The 23,183-nt window shown below is 39.0% G+C and overlaps 1 protein-coding gene across 1 annotated transcript in view; it reads left to right on the forward strand.

The window, feature by feature from the left end:
* NEDD4 (NEDD4 E3 ubiquitin protein ligase) overlaps positions 1-23,183 on the forward strand; it is a 1,779,469-nt gene that overhangs the window by 1,578,078 nt on the left and 178,208 nt on the right. The window contains exons 21-22 of the mRNA XM_044078965.1: positions 7,322-7,381; positions 7,471-7,578. Of these exons, the coding sequence (XP_043934900.1) occupies positions 7,322-7,381; positions 7,471-7,578 (168 nt within the window). The remainder of the gene's footprint in view (positions 1-7,321; positions 7,382-7,470; positions 7,579-23,183) is intronic.

The raw sequence follows: 23,183 nt of genomic DNA on the forward strand, positions 1-23,183 counted from the left end.
CCATTCTAGATGACTATGCAACCAAACCGCTCTATTAGAATTAAAACTAAATCTGCCCCATGGCTTTCAAAAGAAACCAAACAAAAAATCCACCTCAGAAATAAATACTGGGACAAATGGCGAATGACTAAAAACCCTGTAGACCGACAAAACTTTAGACAGCTGAGAAATGACACTAAGAAAGCTATACTGTCTGATAAAATAAACTACTACCTACAGTTCCAGCAAACTAAACATAATAACCCACAAAAATTCTGGGCAAGTATTAACCAACTACTACACCCAAGTCAATCCATTACACCTAACCCACAAGGCACAGACCAAGAGAATCGCAAGCATACTGCCAATGCCTTCAATACCTTTTTCACTGATGCCATTCAAACACTTGCCAGTCAGCTATCACCTAATAACTTTACTTTACCTACCTCTAACACAACCCCACCCCCTCCATTTCTCTTTCAACCAATCCCTACAACATATATTCTCACCCATATCCAAAAACTAAAACCTTGCTCTCCTTCAGCAGAACAAATACCTGCTGAATATCTACAGAAATCAGCCAAATCCGTCGCCTGTCCCATTTCCATTCTGATTAGAACCATTAGTGAAGGACAAATCCCTAGCATCTGAAAAGTCTCCTATATTATTCCCCTTCATAAAGGGGGAAACTCTACTGAATTCTCCATCTACCATCCCATAGCCCTACTCTCACCTTTAGCAAAACTAATGGAAAAATGCATCCATAAGCAATTGCTAGACCACCTAATCCAAAATAACTTACCTTCCAGCTGTCAACATGGTTTCAGACCTTCCCACAGCACTACTACTGCCCTCCTTTCCTTTACTGACTGTATTAACAAAAACTGTAACTCCAATATGCTTTCCCTCCGCACTATTTATCGATCTGTCCAAGGCATTTGATATGGTTAATCATGAAATACTTATAAATATCCTCAAATCCCTGTCACTAAATGCACTCACTATAAAATGGTTTGAATCCTATTTATAAAACAGACAAGAGGCAGTGCTTTGGCACAACATTCTATCTACCCACCTGCCAGTTAACATTGGCGTCCCTCAATTGTCCATATTAGGACCCCTTCTTTTCTCCATTTTTATTAATGACCTTCATCTAGCAATCCCCCAAGCTGCATGCATTAAATATGCAACAATTCCACACTTATATGCACAGCCACATCCCATTCCAAACTTCACTCCCATACCCAAAAGGTATTTAATACAGTAGAACAGTGGTTTACACAACATTGCCTCCTCTTGAACCCCCCAAAAACTAAACTCCTCCTGTTTAATCCTACTCATAAGTCCTTCCCAATAGATTTCTCAGTTACATCCACTAATGGTACTCTTATATCACCTGACCCAACTACCAAACTACTTGGTATCACCATAGACAACACTCTGAACTTTGACATCCATATCAACAGCACTATAAAAACCGTTAATAAAAAAATTGGCTCTCTCTACAGGGTCAAACCCTTCCTTTCACCAACAGCCAGAACAACTATTGTTCACACTCATCTAATCTCTATACTCCTCTATGCCTCACCCATATATACTAATCTAACTAAAAATAACCTCACCAAACTGCAAATCTCCTACAATAACATTGCCAGATTTGCTACAGGCAACCCATTTAGAACCCATCACTGTTACAATCTTAAGCAGCTAGGATGGCTAGAATTTCAGAATCTGCTTAAATTCCACCAACTAACCATCGCCCATAAGACTCTTTACCAACCTTCCAGTACTCCTATACTATCTACCATCATCATCCCTTATAATAATCTGAAATCCTTGCGCACATCACATAAACTTCTTGTAAATATCTCTAAATCTAATAACAGGGCTGGGGATTCTCTTTTCACTAATACTGTTGGAAAATCCTGGAACCTTCTCCCCAGTGAACTTTCCTCAGTTTCCTCTACATCACTTTTCAAAAACAGACTGAAACTTTTCCTGAGAACACACTGAGTATGCCCCTGCACTAAACCTAACAAATCATCTTTCTATTCAAACTAGCACTGCCTGCCCTTTACTTTTCAATAACAAGTTCTAATTTCCTTATTAACCACAATACCATTTCCTATCCCTAACCTTTTTTTCATCCTCTGAACTGACTTATAGCGTGATAACTCTTTATTAATATAGTTATATAATAAGCTTCCTTTTTTGTTATATTCTGTATTTTACCTGTAATTTGCACTGTACATGCTTGTTGCACTGCAAAGTATTCTGCACTCTTTGTAATTTGCATTGTAACTTCCTTTTGTACTGTGAAGTATTCTGCCCTCTTTAATAATTTCTGTGTTAACCTGTAATGTTCATTGTAAATATAAATGTTTTTATTTCTTTTTTTATCCTCTGAGCTTATCTCCCCAGGGTATAGTATATATTCTACCAGCATTTTGCATTGTACCTGCATTTTGCAATGTGAGGTATTCATACCTCTCGTACAATTCTGTCAACCTGTAATGTTATTGTAAATTTAAATGTTTTTGTTATTTTTGTTTTGCACGGAGCTTATCTCCTCGGGCCTCTACTGAAAATGGACATGTATCCAGTTAGAAGAGCCCGGTCAACAAATGTAAAATAAAAAAAAAAATATATATATATATATATATATATATATATATATATATATATATATATATATATATATATATATATATATATATACATATATATATATATATATATATATATATATATGGGTCACCTTAATTTCGTCGACAGTTCATTTCACTGACAACCAAGTCAGCAGGCCCAATTCACTGACACATTTCACCGACACTCATTTCGTCGAAAATTAGATATGGGCTGTTCCCCATTGTAGAGCGACCCTGGAGTTGGAATATATAGTAATGGGGTGTGGGGGGGGGGCGAAGCCCCCCACATATCATAAATGTTTTACAGTATACAGGTGCATTCTTACAAGTGCAATGAATAACTATTACCAATAAACCATTATAGAATCCCAGTATGTGGGGGGCTTCACCCCCCCACACCCCCCCTTACAATATATTCTAACTCCAGGGTCGCTGTACAGTGGGGAATAGACCATATATCATTTTCGACGAAATGAGTGTCGTGAATTGGGCCTGCTGAGTTGAGTGTCGGTGAAATGAACTGTCAACGAAATGAAGGTGATCCATATATATGTATATATATATATATATATATATATATATATATAGATATATACACACATATATATATATATATATATATATATATATATATATATATATATATATATATATATATATATATGTGTGTGTGTGTGTATGTATGTATATATATATATATAGAGAGAGAGAGAGCGAGCGAGAAAAGACAACACTGAGGTTGGGAGCACAAGAACAAAGGCATAGACTATAGTAGCAGAAAACAAGAAAAGTTTAATGTTTAAGCACATAGCAGGTGAAAACATATATACAGATATGCCTGTCCTGTCAGAATATGGTATGCAAGAAAGAACTTCACATTAGAAGACACAAATAACTGGATTTCAAAAGCATGCAGAAGCATTACACATATCAAGAAATGATAGACTAACTGCTTTATTTTTACACAAGGCAGGAGAGTAGGTATATGATACACATTTGACCGTAACAGAAACAAATAACAGGTTCCAAGATGTTATAGACATGCTAACCAGCCACTATGATCCCAGTACAAAATGTAGAATATGAAATGCATAAGTTCAAAAGTGCAAGACAGAAAGATGATGGAAGCCATGCAGTTGTATTATAAAAGGCTGAGTTCACTAGACAGAAATTGTGAACTCACTGCTGTTAAGAAATATATATACATTGTTGATAGCTTCCTTACCATGCCTGTGCTACATAACTATCACTGGCATATAAAAGTGAAGCTAGACAAGACCCTAGATTTTGCTAGACCCCATGACATTTAAAAAAAATCACAAAAAAACTGAGTGATGTAAAAAAAAAAGTTAAGTAGAAGCCGTAAGGGAGTTAAAAATTAAAAAAAAGAGAACATTTGGAGACGTAGGTGCAGATGTCATGAAGGAAGAGAAAAACAGAGTTACAGAAAATAAGTAGACATGCTCTTTTGGAGAGTATTCTCTTGAGTAATAGTGGCTAATATTAAGAAAGGTATGTGCAAAAATGCAATAAACAAAAATAATTTCTTAGAACCGTGAGCAATTACCAATTGATTGAGGTTTATCATTGCAGAGGTCCAGGAATCCAAGTAACAAATTGCTTAGCTATTAAGACAAATTTTTATATAGTTAAAGTCAAAACATTATGTGTCTTTTAAAGAATATTACATCAGATTGATTTACCATTCTTATTAAATTATTTATATTTTAGGAGAGACCCGTTCTTCTTTTTAACAACTTTATTAAAATATCACTTAAGACATAGGCACACAAACATTAATAGAAAAGAAAACAAATCATATAAACATTTTTCCATTTACACACATTATATACTATATACATATGTTGTATTTCTTTATACCAACCGTCATTTAGTCCAACATTGTATAAATTGCACAGTTCCTGCCTTCCCTTAATCCTCACTCTTCCTCCTGAACATTATTCTTCCAGTATTGTTCCAAACAATTCCATTTATTCCTGTGTAATTTTCTCCTACCCTTTTCTAAAGAAACCTCTTCCAGTTATTTCATCTCTTTTACAATGTTCAGTACTTCAAATGCAGTTGGTTTTGAGTCTGATTTCTGTATTCTAGTAACTGCCTTTTTGGTAGCCAATAGAATAAAATATTGTGGAAAGAAATAGCCAAGGAATTGCTATGGCTAGGCTTGTATAGGCCCTAGGGCCGATAGCTGAGTACCATCCAATGAACCTATTTGAAAAGACTTTACTGTGTTAAGGCAATGGATATCATGTCCCCCAGCTCAAGAGAATTATTTCTATAGTTATACATCTTACAGAGTATTCTGTAAGGAATTTTTAAAATCTGCCAGCTCATTACAGTACCAGAAAAGCTGTCCTTTTTACCCATCACACCTCCAACACTTCCTGTCTGAGGAAAAATTATTTGAAGTCTGCTTAGTGTATAGAAACATAGTTATGCAAATATTTCCAAGAAACATGTGGAGAGGCTTATATTAAACTTGTTAAGTAAGGGCTCAGATAGACTATATTTGATACTATTAATCAGGCAAACTAGGGTCTGTGGAATAGGTGTTCCTGGGTTTTAACAGATCTGAGAGGAGTTGTTGCATAGTAATTAAAGGGGTGTTTGAGACTGCAGAATTTGTGGAATAACTGTAACTGTTGGTGGGGTAAAATTTGCACTAAATTTGTTGTAAGATATTATTTATCTGTTTAATTGCATTTGTTTACAGGGAAAATCTGACTGGATGGAAAGCACATTTTTAGTGGTAGCCCCAGGGAGAAAACCTGCCTAGAAAATGGCAAAGTAAAACTTAAGAAATCCATAATAAAGATTTTTTTAAACAGTATATCAAACTTTTAGCAATTGTAGTATCACTGTAGACAAAAGAGTAAAACAGTTTGCATACATATGAATTGAGGTAGCTGTAACTTAACTGAGAGAAAATTATTTAACAAGAAGTTTATTGAAGACAAGTGAGTATATAATCTTACTTTTTCCATATATAAAGGAATGGAAAGAGAGTTAAAGAGGGAATAAAAGACTGAGATTAAAGAATGAAAAGTTGGAGTGAATAGAAGTTGTAGAAGTGTGTCAGAGATGTGTATGAGTGAGACAGAAAAAAGCAGAAAAGGTTGTCTAGAGTAATGAAAAATAAATATACCTTGAATACTGAAGAGAGAAATAGGACTGGAAATAGGAAAAAGGTCAGAGTGGGCAGTATTATTGTTGACTAACTGAACTTTGTTGAATGTTACTTAACTTCCTGACATAGCTAAAGAACGATTTGCAGTTTGGCTTTGGTTTTAGTGTCTATATTAAGTTCATACTCCGCTTTTAGCTTCTTAACAGCTTCCTTAAACTCTTTTGCTAGTTTTCTTAAGTGTGGTCTTTAGAAATGTAGAATGAGACCTCATAAGCATTAAGTTATTTCTTTCTGTTGTTCTAGAATTTACTTATATGGGTATTCTGCCACAGGGTATTGATTTTAAATTTCTCATTATATTTGGTGTAGATGAGGACTGCCTTATCATTACAACTATTTAAGTGTGAGTAGAAGTCAAAGGCATAGGCATCAACTTCAACAATGGCATTCACTGATGAAGGAGTGCATCAGAATATATTTAGGTCATCGGCTAAATGAGGACTAACTGCTTTTGAGAGGTTCCTGTACACAAAGGTATTTGCAAGGCACATACCACCAGTTTTAATGGAAAAGGTCTGTGATTTATAATCTGATTTAATACCACCAGTTTTAATGGAAAAGGTCTGGGATTTATAATCTGATTTAACAAGAAAGGATGATATATATGCAGGTGTGCAAGAAGTGACCTTATTTGTGTGGGTAAATCAAGGGTATTGGGGTCCCCAGTAAGATGTGACATTTGGAAAAGTTTTTAACATTCTTTTTGTCTTTGAGATGGTTTGGGTTTCAAGTTAATTTAGTGCATACATGTGGGAGGGCTACCATTGCCAGTGTCAAGTCTGGTGTCTTGTGACTGTGAAGGAATGGTTATTTAGTATAAACATTTGAGAGCTAGCTCTGCAGTGCAGATGGATGGAGTCTTGAATGCGACCACAGTGACCTGGGGCCACCTGGTGGATTTGGTCACTGTGGCAGCTGATAAAAGTGAGAGTGAGGAGCTGAAATCAGCTTGCCCATCTTGTAAGAAGGAATTATCTTCTGGTCTGTTGCATTATTGTGATTTAGAGGCATCTTGGAGATAGGGTAAAGTATTAAGGCCAGCTACATGACCTACCAAGCAGCACTTTACAACGTAGCTCTGGTGGAGTGTGTGTGGAAGCAGAAGTGCCAGTTAGGCTAAAACTGCATGCTTCATTTATATAGTGCATCCCGCAGCTGAGGCATTGATGAGTGAAGAATTTATACAACACCATGCAACAGTATTATTTCCCTTTGATTCTTGCTAATAACAGATGCAGCTGGAATAGGAAAACAAGTCATTTGGGTGAGCTTAATGGTTGTGGCAGGACTGGGTAGGAAAAATCAAATAAGAAACGTATAACTCAGCAGATTCACAAAGTAAATTTAAAACATGCACCTACTAAATGACTCATATTTTTCTTTACCAGTTCGCATATAAAATAGTTGTATTGATGGTATACGAGTAGTTTTTCATGTGATGCATGTTTTTATAAGCCATGTAATGCACTGTTGTTATTATTTTTAGGGCTTTTATGAACTGATACCTCCAGATCTTATTAAGATATTTGATGAACATGAACTAGAGGTAATGTAAAATTAATAATTACTACTAATGCATTGTGTTTTTGTAGGGAATGTGTTCAGCTTCTTTACTTCATTTTCTGTTCATTTTAGCTGTTGATGTGTGGGCTTGGAGATGTGGACGTGAATGACTGGAGAGAAAATACCAAATACAAGAACGGATATCATGCAGCCCATCCAGTAATCCAGTGGTTCTGGAAGGTAGACATATCTGTTTTTTTCGTAAACTAAAAATATTTAGTGCAAAGAATGCTGGTTATGTCATATACCAACTGCTATTAGAGTGCACAAAGTAACAACTAAAAACAAAAACTGCTAGCTCCAAAATTGGGTTTAAGGATTTTTTATTAGAACAAAAACAGGTTAGTGGAGGTTTTTTTTAATTCTATACTGTAGTAAGATTTTTTTCAGAACTTAATCATCACTGTAAAACAGCTTGCTTAAGTATGAACTTATAGTTAAACAATATAATCAACAGATAAAAATGGAGAGACATTTAGAAATGTAGAAAATTGTAGAAAATTCTAGAATTGTCTAGGAAATCCTGAAGGTAGCCTCGCTTTGAATAGTAATAATGATACTAATAGTGTTAATTAATACATACATACAAATATTTTAAGCAAGGGCATTAATGCCCTTTTAGCTTGCCAATATACCAAAACACTTGTTCCCATAATAAGTGTCCAGGCTGTTCTTAAAAATATCTAAACTAGTACTTGCCTTAATATAATTAGGTAATGTGTTCCATGCATCAGCCACTCTATCAGAGAACCAGTTAGTACACTTCTCATTCCTATAGAGTCTTCTACATAAGTTGTCTGATGATTCTCTAGTACTTATTAATAACCCCAAACATTCCCAGAGGTAGCTGTTTCTAAATGCCGTATAATACCTGAATAACATCTTCTCTTAGGTATCTGTAAGAGACACTGTACAAGTTCAGATATTTTAGTCTTTCATAGTAACTTAAATTTTCACATCCATGGATGCCGTTGCTATATTTCCACTGTACTCTTTCCAGTTTACTCATGCTTGTTTTCTTATAGGGTTTCCATATTGTTACTCCATACTTAAGTTTGGGTCTAATGTAACGAACAAACAATGACTTCATTATTTTTGATTTCCTAGACTTTATAAATCTTTTTATACAACCTGTAGTTCTATAGCTATCATTAACCAATTGGTTAACATGATTCGAAAAACTCATAGCTGAATCTATCAAAGTCATTAAATGAGTCTACAGTTTCGATCACTGTGTGCTGTATTAAATATTCACCTTTCAATTTATGTCTCCCAAATCTCATATGCTTAGTTTTTGATATATTTATCAGCATATTGTTCTCCTGTGCCCAAATGGTCAATTCAGTTGAGTTATTTTTGCAGAAATGCCTTATCTGTAACACATGTAATCAGTTTACCCAATTTCAGGTTAACTGCATATAAACTGTAGAACACTTCAGATGAAAAAGTTAGGTTTGAAAGATACAATTTAAACAAGTAAGGGCCTAGGACAGAGGCATGTGAGACACCCTGACTGTAACCAAGGATTTTACCTGTCCCATTAGTGTATGATACTTGCCATGTCCTATTTGTAAGCCATGCAGCTATCCATCTTGTCAAGAGTACATCAATACCTAGCTGAACTGATTTATTGATCAGTGTTTTGTGTATGACCCTGTCAAATGCTGAAGTTAAATCTATATAAATTACATCACAGCACAATTTTTCATTTATAGCAGTTATTATATTGATGATCTTCATGTCTCACTGTTGCAGTCATTACATTTGGGTTATCTGCTTGCAGGTTGCCCTCAGTCAGCCTGATTAATAAAGTCTTGGGTTCTGCGTCGGTTGCTGTCCCTTCTTCCATGACGTCAGGTCATCAGGGGTATAAAACATGCAGCCGATGCCATTACATCAGTCTTTCTTGCCGTGCGGTGCCTGAAGCAGAAGCAATTCACAAGTGCCGGTCGGCCGACTCATGAAATTTTCTTTTTCGAGTTTCAGAACCGAAGTCTTCAAATAAAGCTAAGTACCCCATTGGGGAAACTTTGTCTTGCTCCTTGCCAATGTCAGTAAAAGTTAATAATTGCATTACTTGAGGAAAGCAAATACCTCATAAAGATTTTCATTCGTACTGTATTCCTTGCATAGGCCCTGACGACGACATACCTTGCTGTCGGTTTTGTGCTTTATTTAATCAGCGCACTATCCATCGTCGATATATTTTTGCCTCTAAATATTTCGGTACTTGGTTTAATTATCCAGAAATGTCGTTGGTTAACCATCCGACTACCGGGATTCTGAAAAAACGCAAAGATAAAGACAGAGACAGGCCGCCGAGGTCCAAAACTGCCGACTACGCTTCTCCAAAGCCAGTTCGCCGGTACTCAGTGAGGCGCTTTTGCAGCCCCTGATACCCGCTACTTTTGATTCGCAGGCCTCTACTGAGACCCATTCGGAGTCCGGTATGCCATGAGATGCTTCAGCTATGGAACCCACAGATGTCTCTACCTTAGATTCGTCCGGAGCCGCTGTGCAGGCACTGGCTTCTGAGGGTGTATTCAGACCTACGGACTTGCATGTTAAATCAACGCCTCCTTCATTACTTAGGCCTAAATCTCGATCCACGTCTAAAAAATCGACACCCAGGCCAAATGCTCAGGCCTCTATGCCTAAAAAACAAATGACAAGAATGGCTAAAGATCTAATAACTCTAATCAGCGGTAGCCACCCCCCCCCCCAGCCTCTAAGAGGCCTAGGACTGAGGTTGATTATGAATCTTCTGATCAGGATTCTGTTTTTTCTGACTCTTCTAATGATCTGGATTTGTCCTTATGAGGATTCTGATGCAGAGGACTCTATTCCATCTGCTTCCCCTCCGGAGGATTTTTCTTTTGGAGAAACCTTACATACTCTAAGGGAGCATTTCCACTGGGAAAGCCAGGATTGTTCTGATTCAAAAAAGAGACTTAGGGATTTCCTTCTCCTACCTCAGCATAGGCCTTTAGCTATTCCTCCTGTACTAGACATTGTTGATGATGCTTTCTCGGAATCTAGTTTGACCCCTGATTCCCTGCCTCCTGCTCCCAGAAAACCTGACAGATACTACAGAGTCCCTGAGTCCCACAAGTTCATTTTCAAAAATCCTATTGCAGATCCAGAGACTGTTTCACAGGGGCCCAAGGGCATTAAGGCTTCTTCTGCTAAAAATTCTACCCCTTCTAATAGAGACTCCAGGGCACTGGATAGATGGGGTAAGAAGGTTTACACTTTTGCAGCCTTGGCCATTAGGGCTTTAAACTGCCAGTTCCATATGTTAAAACATCAGCAACATGTTATTGGACTGCTTAAACAGAAAATAATGTTGATTCCTGACTGTGTGGAAAATAAAGAATTACAGGATTTAGTGCATTCTGCCGAACAAGTTGGAAAACATGCTTTGCAATGTGGTTTTGATTCATTAGAGGCCTCTTGCAAGGCTGCTGTTACTGGGTCTGTGCTCAGAAGGCATGCTTGACATAAGGAGCAATCTTTGCCTGATCATGTTAAAGCTAAATTGTTGGATGCTCCTTTAAATCAGGACTGCCTGTTTGGCAACAAGGCTGAGGAAGTTCTTAAAAAGATGGAAGATGAAGCTAAATCTATACAAACTGATTTTTTACAGGTTCAGCCTCCTAGATTTAGTAGGCACTGACCCTCTAAGAATTGGTCCTTTCCAGACCCTTCCAGGTCTTCTCAAGCCAAACCCAGACACAGCAAAAACCCCAGGTTTCAGTCCCAGGGGACTCACAAAACTAAGTAGTGGGGGGCCTCCACTTCCATGTCTGGGAATAATAAGACTCCCCCCTATGGTAAACTGTCTCAATGACTTCCTTTTAAAATTTCCAAGCACTTATCAACTGACTGCCCCTTTGGGGGGAAAGATTGCTCTTCATGCAAAGAATTGGGAACTCATTACGCAGGACAAATGCGTTTTAAGTAGTGTCCCAGGGATACAGATTTCACTTCCACACGTTGCCAACACCAAGTGGGTGGCCGGACCTACCCCCCAATCAGTGGGCAGAGGCCCAAAAATACGTTCTTTCTCTCTTAAGCATGGGGGCTATTCAGCTGGTATCAGAAGAGGAAAAGGGACAAGGTTTCTACTCAAGACTTTTCCTGGTACCCAAAAAAGACAATTCATGGCATCCTATCCTGGACCTGTCTACTCTAATCACCTTTTTGGAGATTCCAAAATTCAAGATGCTGACTCTTCACCAATTACTTCCTATGCTAGGCAAAGATGCCTAGTTGGCAACACTAGATTTAAAAGAAGCATACCAGCACATCCCAATCAGGGAATCTTGCAGAAGATATCTACGCTTCAAAGCAGGCTACACGCACTATCAGTTCTCTGCACTGCCCTTTGGCTTATCTGCTGCACCCAGGGTATTCACAAAGTGCCTATCTCCAGTTATTGCATTTTGCAGGCAAAGAAAAATTCAAATATACCCATACCTGGACGATTGTCTAATTCAGGCAGAAAGCCAGGACATACTTTTGAATCATCTGGCCTTTGTAAAAAGGGTTGTAACTTGTCTGGGGTACACCATAAATTAAATGAAATCACACCTGGTACCCTGTCAACAAATTATATTCCTGGGAGCAAGCTTGAATACAACTTCCCAGATGGCTTACCTCACGCCAGAAAAGCAAATTCATTTGACAACCTACTTCAAACAAAGTAGTAGCCACAAAAACCCTGCTATCTGTAAGGCAAACACTGCAAGCCTTGGGGTTCATGGCCTCCTGCATTCTACTAATTCCATATGCAAGACTGCATATGAGGAAACAACAGTGGTATCTAAAAAGCCTATGGTGTCAACATTCTCAAGACCTAGAAACAATGATTCCTATCATACCTTGCCTACGCCTAGAGTTCCTTTGGTTGGCAGAGGCCTGCCACCAAAACAAGGGACTACCTTTCAAACCACCCCCTGTCTCCCATACCCTAACAACAGATGCATCAGACTATGCATGGGGGGGCTCACGTGGCAGGGAAGTGCATTCATGGCAAATGGAACCCAAGTCAAATGCATCTGCATATCAACCAAAAGAAATGTTAGCTGTACAGAATGCTCTGACAGCCTTCAAGGACCACATTCTTCCAGGACAACTAATGGTAAAGACGGACAACACCACTGTTATGTGGTACATAAACAAGCAGGGGGTACACATTCTTACCCCCTCTGTAGACTAGCCATGGCATTGTGGAACAAAGCCTTGAGCTACCAAGTGCACCTACAAGCTCAATTCCTGCCAGGAAAATTAAATACATTGGCAGACGGACTAAGCAGAAACCTCATGGACCCACACAAGTGGAAACTGGAACCAAGGATTTTCAACATGTTGACAAGCAAATGGGGGAGCCCAGATATAGACCTGTTTGTCTCTCCCCAGAACTACCAATTGGACAAATTTTGCACAAGGACTCCCCATAAAAAAAGCCTGGAAAGTGGATGCTCTGTCCTTCAGATGGAAAACCTATCAGTCTATGCCTTCCCCACTCTGCCTCTGCTCTCCAAAGTACTACTAAAAATCAAACAGGACAAACCAAGGATGATTTTGATTGCTCCAGACTGGCCGCACCAACACTGGTACCCCCTCCTGCGCAGTGTGTTACGGTTATCTCCATGGCACCTGCCTCAGACTCCTTCCCTGCTGTCTCAGCAGGAGAACCAGATTCTGCACCCTCAGCTTCCAACACTGAACCTTGCAGCCTGGCTAATTACTTAATCTCTCCTTTACCATCCCTCAGGAAACCTGTGATGGATATCATCTTAGAGGCAAGGAGGCCTAGTACTAGAAATTCTTATGCTGAAAAATGGAAAAGATTCTGTGCCTGGAACCAGTCTCAAAGGATGAGCACAGCAGTGCCCAATTTACCTCAGATTTTACAGTACTTAACTGAGATGCTTCACAAGGGCCTGTCTTTTTCCTCCATTAAAATCCACTCCTCAGCCATTTCAGCTCATTATAACACAGAACCTCCCCTCTTCTCTCATCCAATGCTCAAGCAGTTCCTCAGAGGGGCCAAAAATTTGAGACCACCCAGGAGAGCTCCAACCCCAGCCTAGGATCTTAACTTTGTCTTGGAGAAACTCACTCTACCTCCTTTCGAGCCAGCTGCTACTGCAGACTTAAAATTTATTTTTTGGAAAACAGCTTTCCTTTTAGCAATCACTTCAGCTAGAAGGGTATATGAATTACAGGCCCTTATGGCAGTGGAGCCTTTCATCATCTTTCATGCGGACAGGGTGTCCCTCAGAACCAATCCATCCTTCATGCCCAAGATGGTATCCAATGTGGCTCTTAATCAGTCCATTCATTTGCCAACCTTCTTTCCCAATCCACAGAATAAAGGGGAATGGATACTGCTTTCCTTAGATGTGCACAGACGACTTAGATTCTACTTGGACAGGACTAAACCTCAAAGGAAATCTGAACAACTGCTGGTAGCATTTGCCGTAGGGGCAGAGGGGAAGGCTATTTCAAAGCAAACCATTTCCAAATGGATAAGCCATTGCATTAATTTCTGCTATAAGCACCATGGAAAACCTATCCCCCAGGGGATCAGATCTCACTCCATCAGGGCTGCATCTACCTCTACAGCCTTTCTCAGAGGCGTCCTTACCAGGGACATCCTAGAAGCTGCTACCTGGAGTTATGTACATACTTCCACCAAGCATTATTATTTGCCAATTTTCTCTAAATCCAGAGCTGGCTTTGCCACTGCAGTCTTGCAGGGCCTTATAGCTGGCCCTAATGCTATCTAAACTCCTTCTCCCAACCATAGCTTTGGGAATCTACCCAAATGTAATGACTGCAACAGTGAAACATGAAGAACATAGTACAGTTGTGTACACTTACCATAAATGTAGTTGTTTGAGTGTATTCACTGTTGCAGTCCTGGTTACCCTCCCTCCAGCCCCCTAACTTTTGGCTATACCTCTACTTTCCTTTACTATGCTTAAAAGCCTTTTTGGTGTATTTGCTTTTTTGTTGCAGGTATATCTTTTTGCTTTTATGTTTAATTACTTCCCATTAGGGGGACACGACATCTGGGGCAAGAAAAACTGATGTATTGGTGTCAGCTTCTTGTTTTATACCCCTGACGACCTGACGTCATGGAAGAAGGGACAGCAACCGATGCAGGACCCAAGACTTTGTTAATCAGGCTGACTGAGGGCAACCTGCAAGCAGATAACACAAATGTAATGACTGCAACAGTGAATACACTCAAACATCTACATTTATGGTAAGTGTACACAACTGTACTTTATAGAACATCATGTTACAGGTGGTAATAGATCTGTTTTCAACATATGCATGCTGATATATGGTTTCAAGTCCCAACCTATCCATTTCTGAAAATAACTTATCCAATATTACCTTCTCCATTATTTTTCCAAAACATGAAAGTAGACTTAAGGGTCGATGTGATTCTGGGTTTGTCCTTCTCCCCTTTCCCTTGGACAGGTTTAATAAGCACATGTCTCCAATCTTGAGGAATCTCCCCATATTTATATGACGTAGTGAATAATAGATATAATGGTAGTGTAAGTTCTTGCTGAGGTGTTCTCAGGGCATTATTACTAATTCCATCTCCTCCTTGTGCTTTGTTTGGATCCAGTTTGTGCAGTTCTTTTTCAATATAATCTAATTTGATTCCAGTATCTGGGGTTACCTGAATGTCACTAGGACAATTTACCACCCCTTTTGTGTACCATACTGTTTTGCATAAGATTTTGTAAATATATCTATAATCTGTTGTGTCTGAGAATAAATTTTAAAATCTGCATGCAGTTTATCAATCTGTGTGTCTTTACTCCTTCCACCTCTTATGTATGTATAAAAAGGTTTCCTATTATGCTCAAATACCTTTATATAAATTTTCTTCAATTTTTTCTTGATCTTGTTTCACACTATGCTTAATCTGTTTCTCCAGCTTGTTTATTTCAGTTTTCAAAGTTGTAGTTCGACCTCTTTTCCATTTCTTATATTTTTTGTCTTTCACCTTAATCAGTTATGTCGTTCTTATGGAAATATATCCCCCTGATGCTGTAATTAATAATGATAATAATAATACACACAAAAGATGTTACAGTAACATGTAAAACCTGGCTAAGGTTCAGCTGCAGCACTGAAAGTGTTGTCTGTTTAGCTGCCTGTCTCAATTGTGAACATTTCTGTGTTGGCAAAGTAACACTGGAGCTGTCACAATGGATTTACTAGCCTCTTTATGCAACTTGTAACAAACTGATAACTAATGCTCCATAGAAGCATATAGTTTTTAAAAAAAAGTTTCTCTTTTGCAGTTGAGAAAGTAAGACTGAATGCTGGGGAAGAAACCTCAGAAGCATTCCAGAAAAAAAAGAGACTGGCAGTTCTGGCTGAATTCAGGTCACCCCACAGATCTCAGTGGGCACTTTAGCATAAAAAGTATCTTGAATCTGAGACCTTTAAAGTAATTACTCTTTTTTATTCATTGAAAAATTGTTCACATTATATAAAAAAATTGCATTTGTCTTTCTCAAAGCCGTTTTATTTATGAGCAGTTGCTTCGGGTTCTTTTAACTTCCTTTTACATATATTTTTTTTTAAAGAAATGACATTTTAGACTTTTCTGTATATTTCTAAATTTATTCTAGAATTTTCTGGATTTTTAAATGTTTTTGTAATTTTGTTTGTTGATTTTTTTTCATGTAATTAAAAACATTCTTATAAAACCAAACTGTTTTACACTGATGGTTAGTTCTGAAAAAGTCTTGTTACAGTTGACAAGAAACAACTGTACTTACCTTTCATTTCTTCTAATAAATTTCTTTCAAGTCAATTTTTGGAATTAGCTGTTTTTGTTTTTCATTTTTTTTTCTTTTAGCTCTGTTCATTTGCATGTTTTTTGTTACTCATATAACAAGTAATATCTTGTAAATACAATGTATTTTCCATACTATGACAGATAAATGTCCTGTCCTTATGAATTAATATTGTAACAACATTTGAACACAAGCTGCAACAATGAGATATTCCCGTTGGATAAAAAATGTAAACCCTAACATAAAAAGATGCATAGTATGACTTCACAATAGTCCAAAACATTTAAAAATATTGCATAGATAAAATCAGACAGTGTAGGGGGGGACAGTATAGAATGAATGCTGTAAAGAAGGTAGTACTAAAAAGAATGTGTGATTTTATAGTACGAACTAGAAAAGCAGGTGGAGCACAAGTGGGTTGGGTGGGCTGGGTGAGGAGAGTAAGATGGCAGATAGACTGTGGGGAGCTTTTCCCAACTTTCTGGGCTTCAGATTAGGAAAAGCTGCAACAGATGACTAGCAACTTAGTACTCACTTATCTATAGAATGATAACATTCCTTTACAAATCTCATCACCATTTCAGAACAGAAATGTCATTTTAACTCGGAATTATTTCAAATGTCCAAACCAAATCAGTGACGGGGACAAGAAAATATCAGGGAACTAAACTAATGAAAATGTGGTGGTTTCTTCTCTATTCCAAGATAAAAAAGCAGTCATATAAATTACTGATACTACTAAAACAATATTCATGCAACAAAGCACTCCTCAGCATGTCATTGAACCTAATCTAGGTATTCAGCAACAGGCACTTGTCCAAGCAAGTATGGGAGGTAATGTTACAGAACGTAGCAGGGGGGACCCTCATAGTGCACTGGTTCTCTCCACTGATATGCTTACTGATTTATGTAGAAGAGAAAGATCTCTTTCAAGTACCACTTTAATTAAAATAAATATTGGATTTATAAAATGAAAAACGGATGGGTTACATTCAAGGTTTGAGGAAATTGGGCAGTGAATGTTAGATGTAGAGAATCATCTTAATATACTAAGATAAGGCCAGCAACAAATTCAAAATGACTTAATTAAGTAAAGAAAACTATGTTGGAACTTAAATCACTGTTCGGATGAATTATTAAGATGAGATATCACCAAAGTTGTTACTGAGAACAAGCTAATTCAAAGCTTGCAACAGTTATTTACTTTTATTGCTGTTTATTCATCATAGGTACTTCCTAAACCATTGATCTGTGAGAATCTTAAGAAGCCTAGCCTTACATTAATATGTTAGATTTTAGCCATTCTGTTTTGCATACAAATAACCCAGGAATAGTCCAAACAAGGCTCTTTTGGGACATTTACATTTCCCCCTCTCTATGAGGCTTATAGGTGCAAAACCAGGCATGAATTTGCAGTTACCCATCCAGTCATCTAAGTTACATTTGAATAGAATAAGAGAAGTATTTTTCTTTATGTGAAGTGGAGCACCATGCTGCATAAAATGTTTAACAAAAAGGGTGCACTTTGCCTATCCTCTGAGAGTATTGAATGCGCAACTTCTCATTTCCACATTAACAAAACAGTCTCAATAAAATAAAGCAAAGAAATATATTAGCTGAATTAATTGGTGTGTTTCAATTAAGGAAGACTTTGCAGTGGATAAGAAACAGGAACAACAGTGTTACTTAAGAATGTTTGCTTTATAAAACTTTGTCTGAGAATGATATCCATTCACTTGATGTATGAGTAATGTGATCACAAACTGACTCTTCAGGCCTTTATTTAGGTGACTTTATGTTAACTGGAAGCTTCTGAACAAACATATAGTTAGCACCTTAATTTCAGATTGTTATTTATTAGGTTATTGAGGCATAATATTATTATCTTTGTTTCAGGTTATTTACGTGCACTCTAAGTAAACTAGTCTTTCAGGACACTGTGGGAGACTTAGATGGAAGATTGAATGTTGGTCCGAATGTACTTCCACTATGCTGGTTACCAAGCCATCTTCAGATTCATAGGGGTTTACTAGGCTAGTGACCACAAGGGCATTTTTAAGCCTAGCCATGCATCCCAAATCTTTAACAGCTTTGGTACCCTTGAAAAGTGTAAGCAGGGGCCTAGGAGATGAACCATTTACAGGTTGCCTGTGTCCATTAGAGACACAGGTGCCAAACCAGGGATGAATTTCCGGTCCCCCATCCAATTGTTCAAGTTGCACTTGAATTGGGTTAGGGAGGAGCTCTGCTTCACATTGATGGGGAGCCTGTTACATAGATGTGGCAGTCTCTGGGACACATACCAGTCTCTCCAGCAGGTCCTAGTTATATCGCAGACAAGTTTTAAGTCTTTAGAATGGGTAATTCTAGTGCTGTTTGTTTTATGGATATCAGGAACAAATCCCAAATATGGACATGTCGAGTCGATATGGCAAGCAATGTAATTTATTAATCCACAATCCATGTGGATTGTGGATTAATAAATTACTTTGCTTGTGTGGATTGTGGATTAATAAATTACATTGCTTGCCATGTTTGGTACTTGTTTCTGGTTTACTGCTTTTTTTATATTCCAACAGTTTACCTCAGTGCTGGTTTTTGTTTTTTTGTGTTTTGTTTGTTTGTTTGGTGGATATGCAGGAAGTCCATTAGAGTGGGGTCTGACAATGCCCTATATGCCAGGCATAAATCTCCCCTCAAAAGCCTGTAGGAGACAGAATACAGCGATAGGGCCTCGAGGCAGTCTTCATAGGACATTTTATGTCCTGTTAGGGTTTCTTTTCTCCTTTTTTCAATTTTGTAATGTATTTGTGTTCATGTCATCCAAGAAGGGAAAATGTCCGTGTGGGAGGCAGATTCTCCATAGATACTGTCATGACCAGTGACTTTTTTGCTTAGGCGATTCCCATGACCATACACAGTGCTCTATCTGTCAAGCGTTTATCCATAAAACCCTGTGTAGTTGCTTATCTGCCTTATCCATATAGTTTGAGAACCAATGACCTAAACTGTTGGCTCAGGATGATGTGGCAGAATCCACCCATTCCAAGCCTCAGCCATCTGACAAGAAGAAAGCCAAAAAGACTAGGCCAGGTCCATTTGCTGCCCTGCTTCACCAAGATGTCTCTGTAGAAGCTAATAAAAGCCTTGAAGACCATCTGGTGCTTGGCTCATATTCCTCTGCCTTGACCCCCTCGGAGGTAGGCATGAATCTAAATTCTCACACGTCCATGGAGGCTTTTCCGACATCTGTTCCAAAGGTCGAGGTAGAACCTCAGCTGATTATTTCAAAAGGACCAAGGGGGATTCCTAAGATCTTAGTGAGGAAAGAGGTCCCCACTGCAATTATTGAATACCTCCAAGGGTCCAAACCTCAGTGGGTTCTTAGGGCTGTTACCCCGCTGAGGAAAAACAGAAATCTAAACATATTACCCCTGTTGCTAAAGATCCCCGACATGAAAGAAAGGTTTTACTCGGGGTCTGTTCAGTGCTTTAATGGCCTTGAAGCCTCCTCAAGGATTGTCAGTCCCTGCCCCTCCCTGGTGTTCCACTCCCATTAAGAAGCCTAGGGAATTAGATTTCTCAGATGAGGACTTGGGTTCTGGGGAGGAAACCCTTGCTTATTTGTGTCATATTCCTTCCTCTCTAAATTATGGTTCAGAGAAAGAGAATTATTTGAGCCCAGACTCCTCCTTGTAAAAATTTTCTTTTGGGGATACTATTGCTCGTACGATGGAGTACTTTAAATGGGATTGCTTCCAGATCTTTGACATTCAAAAGAAGTATTATGAGCTTTTACAAATAGAGCCTCCTAAGCCATCTGCTGTTCTTTTTGGACACCTTTACTGTTGCCTCTGTAGTTCCTGATTCTCAGCCTCCATCTCCTAGGAAACCTGACATGTTCTAGAAGGTGCCCGAGGATTGCAAACTTTTGTGTAAGTGACCTTCTGCTGATCCTTCAGTGGTTTCAGTTTCCTCTGATAATCTTTCTAAGCTTTTGCCATCTACTAAGCTCCTTCCTTCTGATAAGGACAGTCAAGTTATGGAAAAGTTGGGTAAAATGTGTATACTGCTACCACCCTGTCTTTTAGGGCTATTAATTTCCAAACCCACCTGACTGGGTATGTTTTGGACATTCTTTCTCAAGTAGCTAAGTTGGTGTCTTACCTTCCTGATTCTGATTGGAAGGCTTCAGGTCTTTCCCTGCTTAAGTCTACTTCCTAGATCACCCATCATTTAGTAAAATACAGGTATGATGTATTTGTTTCACAGACACCTTTTCCAGGGCTGCTGCCTTCGGTTGTGTGATGAGGCATTATTCTTGTCTATGTCTTCAGCCTTTACCTGATGATATTAAAGGCACATTTTTGGATACCCCTCTGGATAACAAAAATCTTTTTGGGACAGCTGCTGCTGCTGACCTATTTAAGCCCCTCCAGTGTAAGGGTAATGCCTTTTAGGAATATGTTTTTATCTCCCCATCCCCAAATTCCAGAGAAATTACCCTTCTAAGTCTGCAGTGGTCCATAGGCAGACTCACCCCTCCCCCTTCCTAAAGGCAAGAAGGGATCTGAGCATATTCCTCCTGCTAAATCCACGCAGACTCCCTTCATGTCAGAAGCCATCTTTTCAGAACAAGCCTGTCTCCATTTGACATTTGGCCTTCTCCTCATCAGGGTCCCCTTGTCTCACCACCTTTCTTTGTGTTCCAAATTAGCATCAGATCACCTCAGACTCCTGGGAGATGTCATTCATTCATCAGGGGTACTTCATGGCTTGGAAATCCCCCCCACCCCCCTTTTCAGGCATTCTTCAACCTCCTCTAGAACAACTTCCTCATTTCCTTGAGGATTTACAATCTCTTTTGGATCAAGGCACCAGTCCGCTTATTCCACCCATCCAGGTGCGAAAAGGGTTTTACTCTACAATGTTTTTGGATACTCGGAAGGAAGGTACGTGGAGACCAGTTCTGTAACTTTCTCTGCTTAACACCTTTCTCAAGGTCCCTTCTTTCTGGGTATTGTCTCTTCAGACCTTGTTTCCTCTTATTCTTCAAAAGACCTTTATGTTTTCTTTCTCTAGACTTCAAAGATGCTTACTTTCACATCCCCATTCACCGTCTATTCAGGAAATGTTTACCTTTTTCTGTTTTTTTCCCCTCACATTTTCAGTTCTTTGCTTTGCCCTTTGGTCTTTCTGCTGCCACAAGAGTATTTACCAAATATCTTGCGCCTGTCTTTGCTTTTTGCAGGCTTTGGTGGATACTGATTTTTTCCTATCTTAATGATCTGTTCATTCAAGCTCCTTCTCCCACCTGTCTATTGCAGGACCTTCAATTTACCACCTGTCTTTTACACAGCCTGGGGTTTACCATAAATATCAAGAAATCAGTTGTGATGCCCTCCCAGGATTGTGTTTTACTTGGGTGCAGGTTTCAGATTATCCCCATGCTGGCTTCTATTCCTGTTCCCAAGGGTTTGTCTTTGACAATCTTTTTCCAGTCTCTCCTTCCCCTGTACTCTCTTATGGCATGGGATTTCTCAGGGTTCTGGCCTCCACTATTCCCTTGCTCCCTCTTGCCAGGCTTCATATGAGGAAATTTCATTGGTGCCTCAGATCACTGTGGCTTCAACATTGCCACCTCCTGGAGTTCCCTGTTCCTTTACTTCCTTGTCTCAAACTTGAGCTTCAGTAGTGGAGTAAACAACTCTCTCTCAGTCCTGGACTTTCCTTCCAGGTTCCGGTTCCTTCTCAAGAACTGTTCACAAGCACCTCAGGTTTGGAATGGGGAGCTACTTGTGACCCCCTAAAGGTCCAAGGTCTTTGGTCTCCTCATCAGATGTCAGATCATATCAGCATAAAAAAGATGAGAGCTCTGCATCTGGCTCTACAAGCTTTTCATTCACATTTTCCACCCTGCTCCCCTCAAAGTCTTCACAGACAATACCACTGTGATGGAGTACGTTAACAAGCAGGGGGGTTATAAAGTAAAATCTCCTTTGCAGATGAGCTATTCTGGTCTGCAGTCTAGCTGTCAGGTATCAAGTGACTCTTCAGGTGGTCTACATTCCTTCAGAGCACAATCTAGTGGCAGACTCATTGAGCAGGTCCAGAACACAAGCTTGTGAATGGATGCTTCCCAGAGATGTGTTTCTGGATATAGTCTGTCAGTGGAGTATTCCTCAGGTAGATCTTTTTACCTCCTCTCTGAACAGACAGCTTCCTCTATTCTGTTCCAGAGATTCAAATCATTTGACTTGGAAGGTGGACACCCTGTCTTTTCCTTGGAAGGGAATGTTTCTGTATGCTTTCTCCCCTTCCTCTGTTGGCATGAGTTCTGCATAAGATCAGGCAGAACTTTCCCAAAATGTTGCTGGTGACTCCTTTTTGGTCCAGACAGCATTGGTTTCCTTTTCTTTCTCACTTGGCCAGGGGCAATTAACACAAGTTATCTCACCAGGTGGATCTTCTCACAAAAGACAAGGGATCCCTTATCCATCGTTATCTGTCCACACTTCAAATGACACTATGGGTGATAGGTTTTGATTCCTTTTAGCCTTATTTTCTGAGGAAGTATTTCAGGTTCTGCAGGAATCCAGGAAACCCACGCCAGTAAATCATATATGTCCAAATGGAAAAGAGTTTCTGTCTGGTGCCTCTCTTGTCATCATTATCCCTACTCCGTAGAGGTTCCTCTGGTTCTCTCTTATTTGTGTGATCTGCTCCATTCTGGCTTGGCATATTCTTCAGTTAAGGCTCACCTATCAGCAATTTATGCTGGTCTTTCCTTGATTCCTCCTTTGGCCTCTGGGTTTGAGGTTAAGTAATTTCTTAAAAGTTGTCCTTCACATCAGGCTTCCCTCGAAGCCTATTCTGCCTTCTTGGGAACTCAGTTTTGTACATGTAAAATTGACTCAAGCTCATTTTGAACCTGCTTCTTCAGCT

This window comes from Protopterus annectens, chromosome 7.part1 (genome assembly GCF_019279795.1).
Source record: "Protopterus annectens isolate FY-2018-M chromosome 7.part1, PAN1.0, whole genome shotgun sequence".
Taxonomy (NCBI): domain Eukaryota; kingdom Metazoa; phylum Chordata; order Ceratodontiformes; family Protopteridae; genus Protopterus; species Protopterus annectens.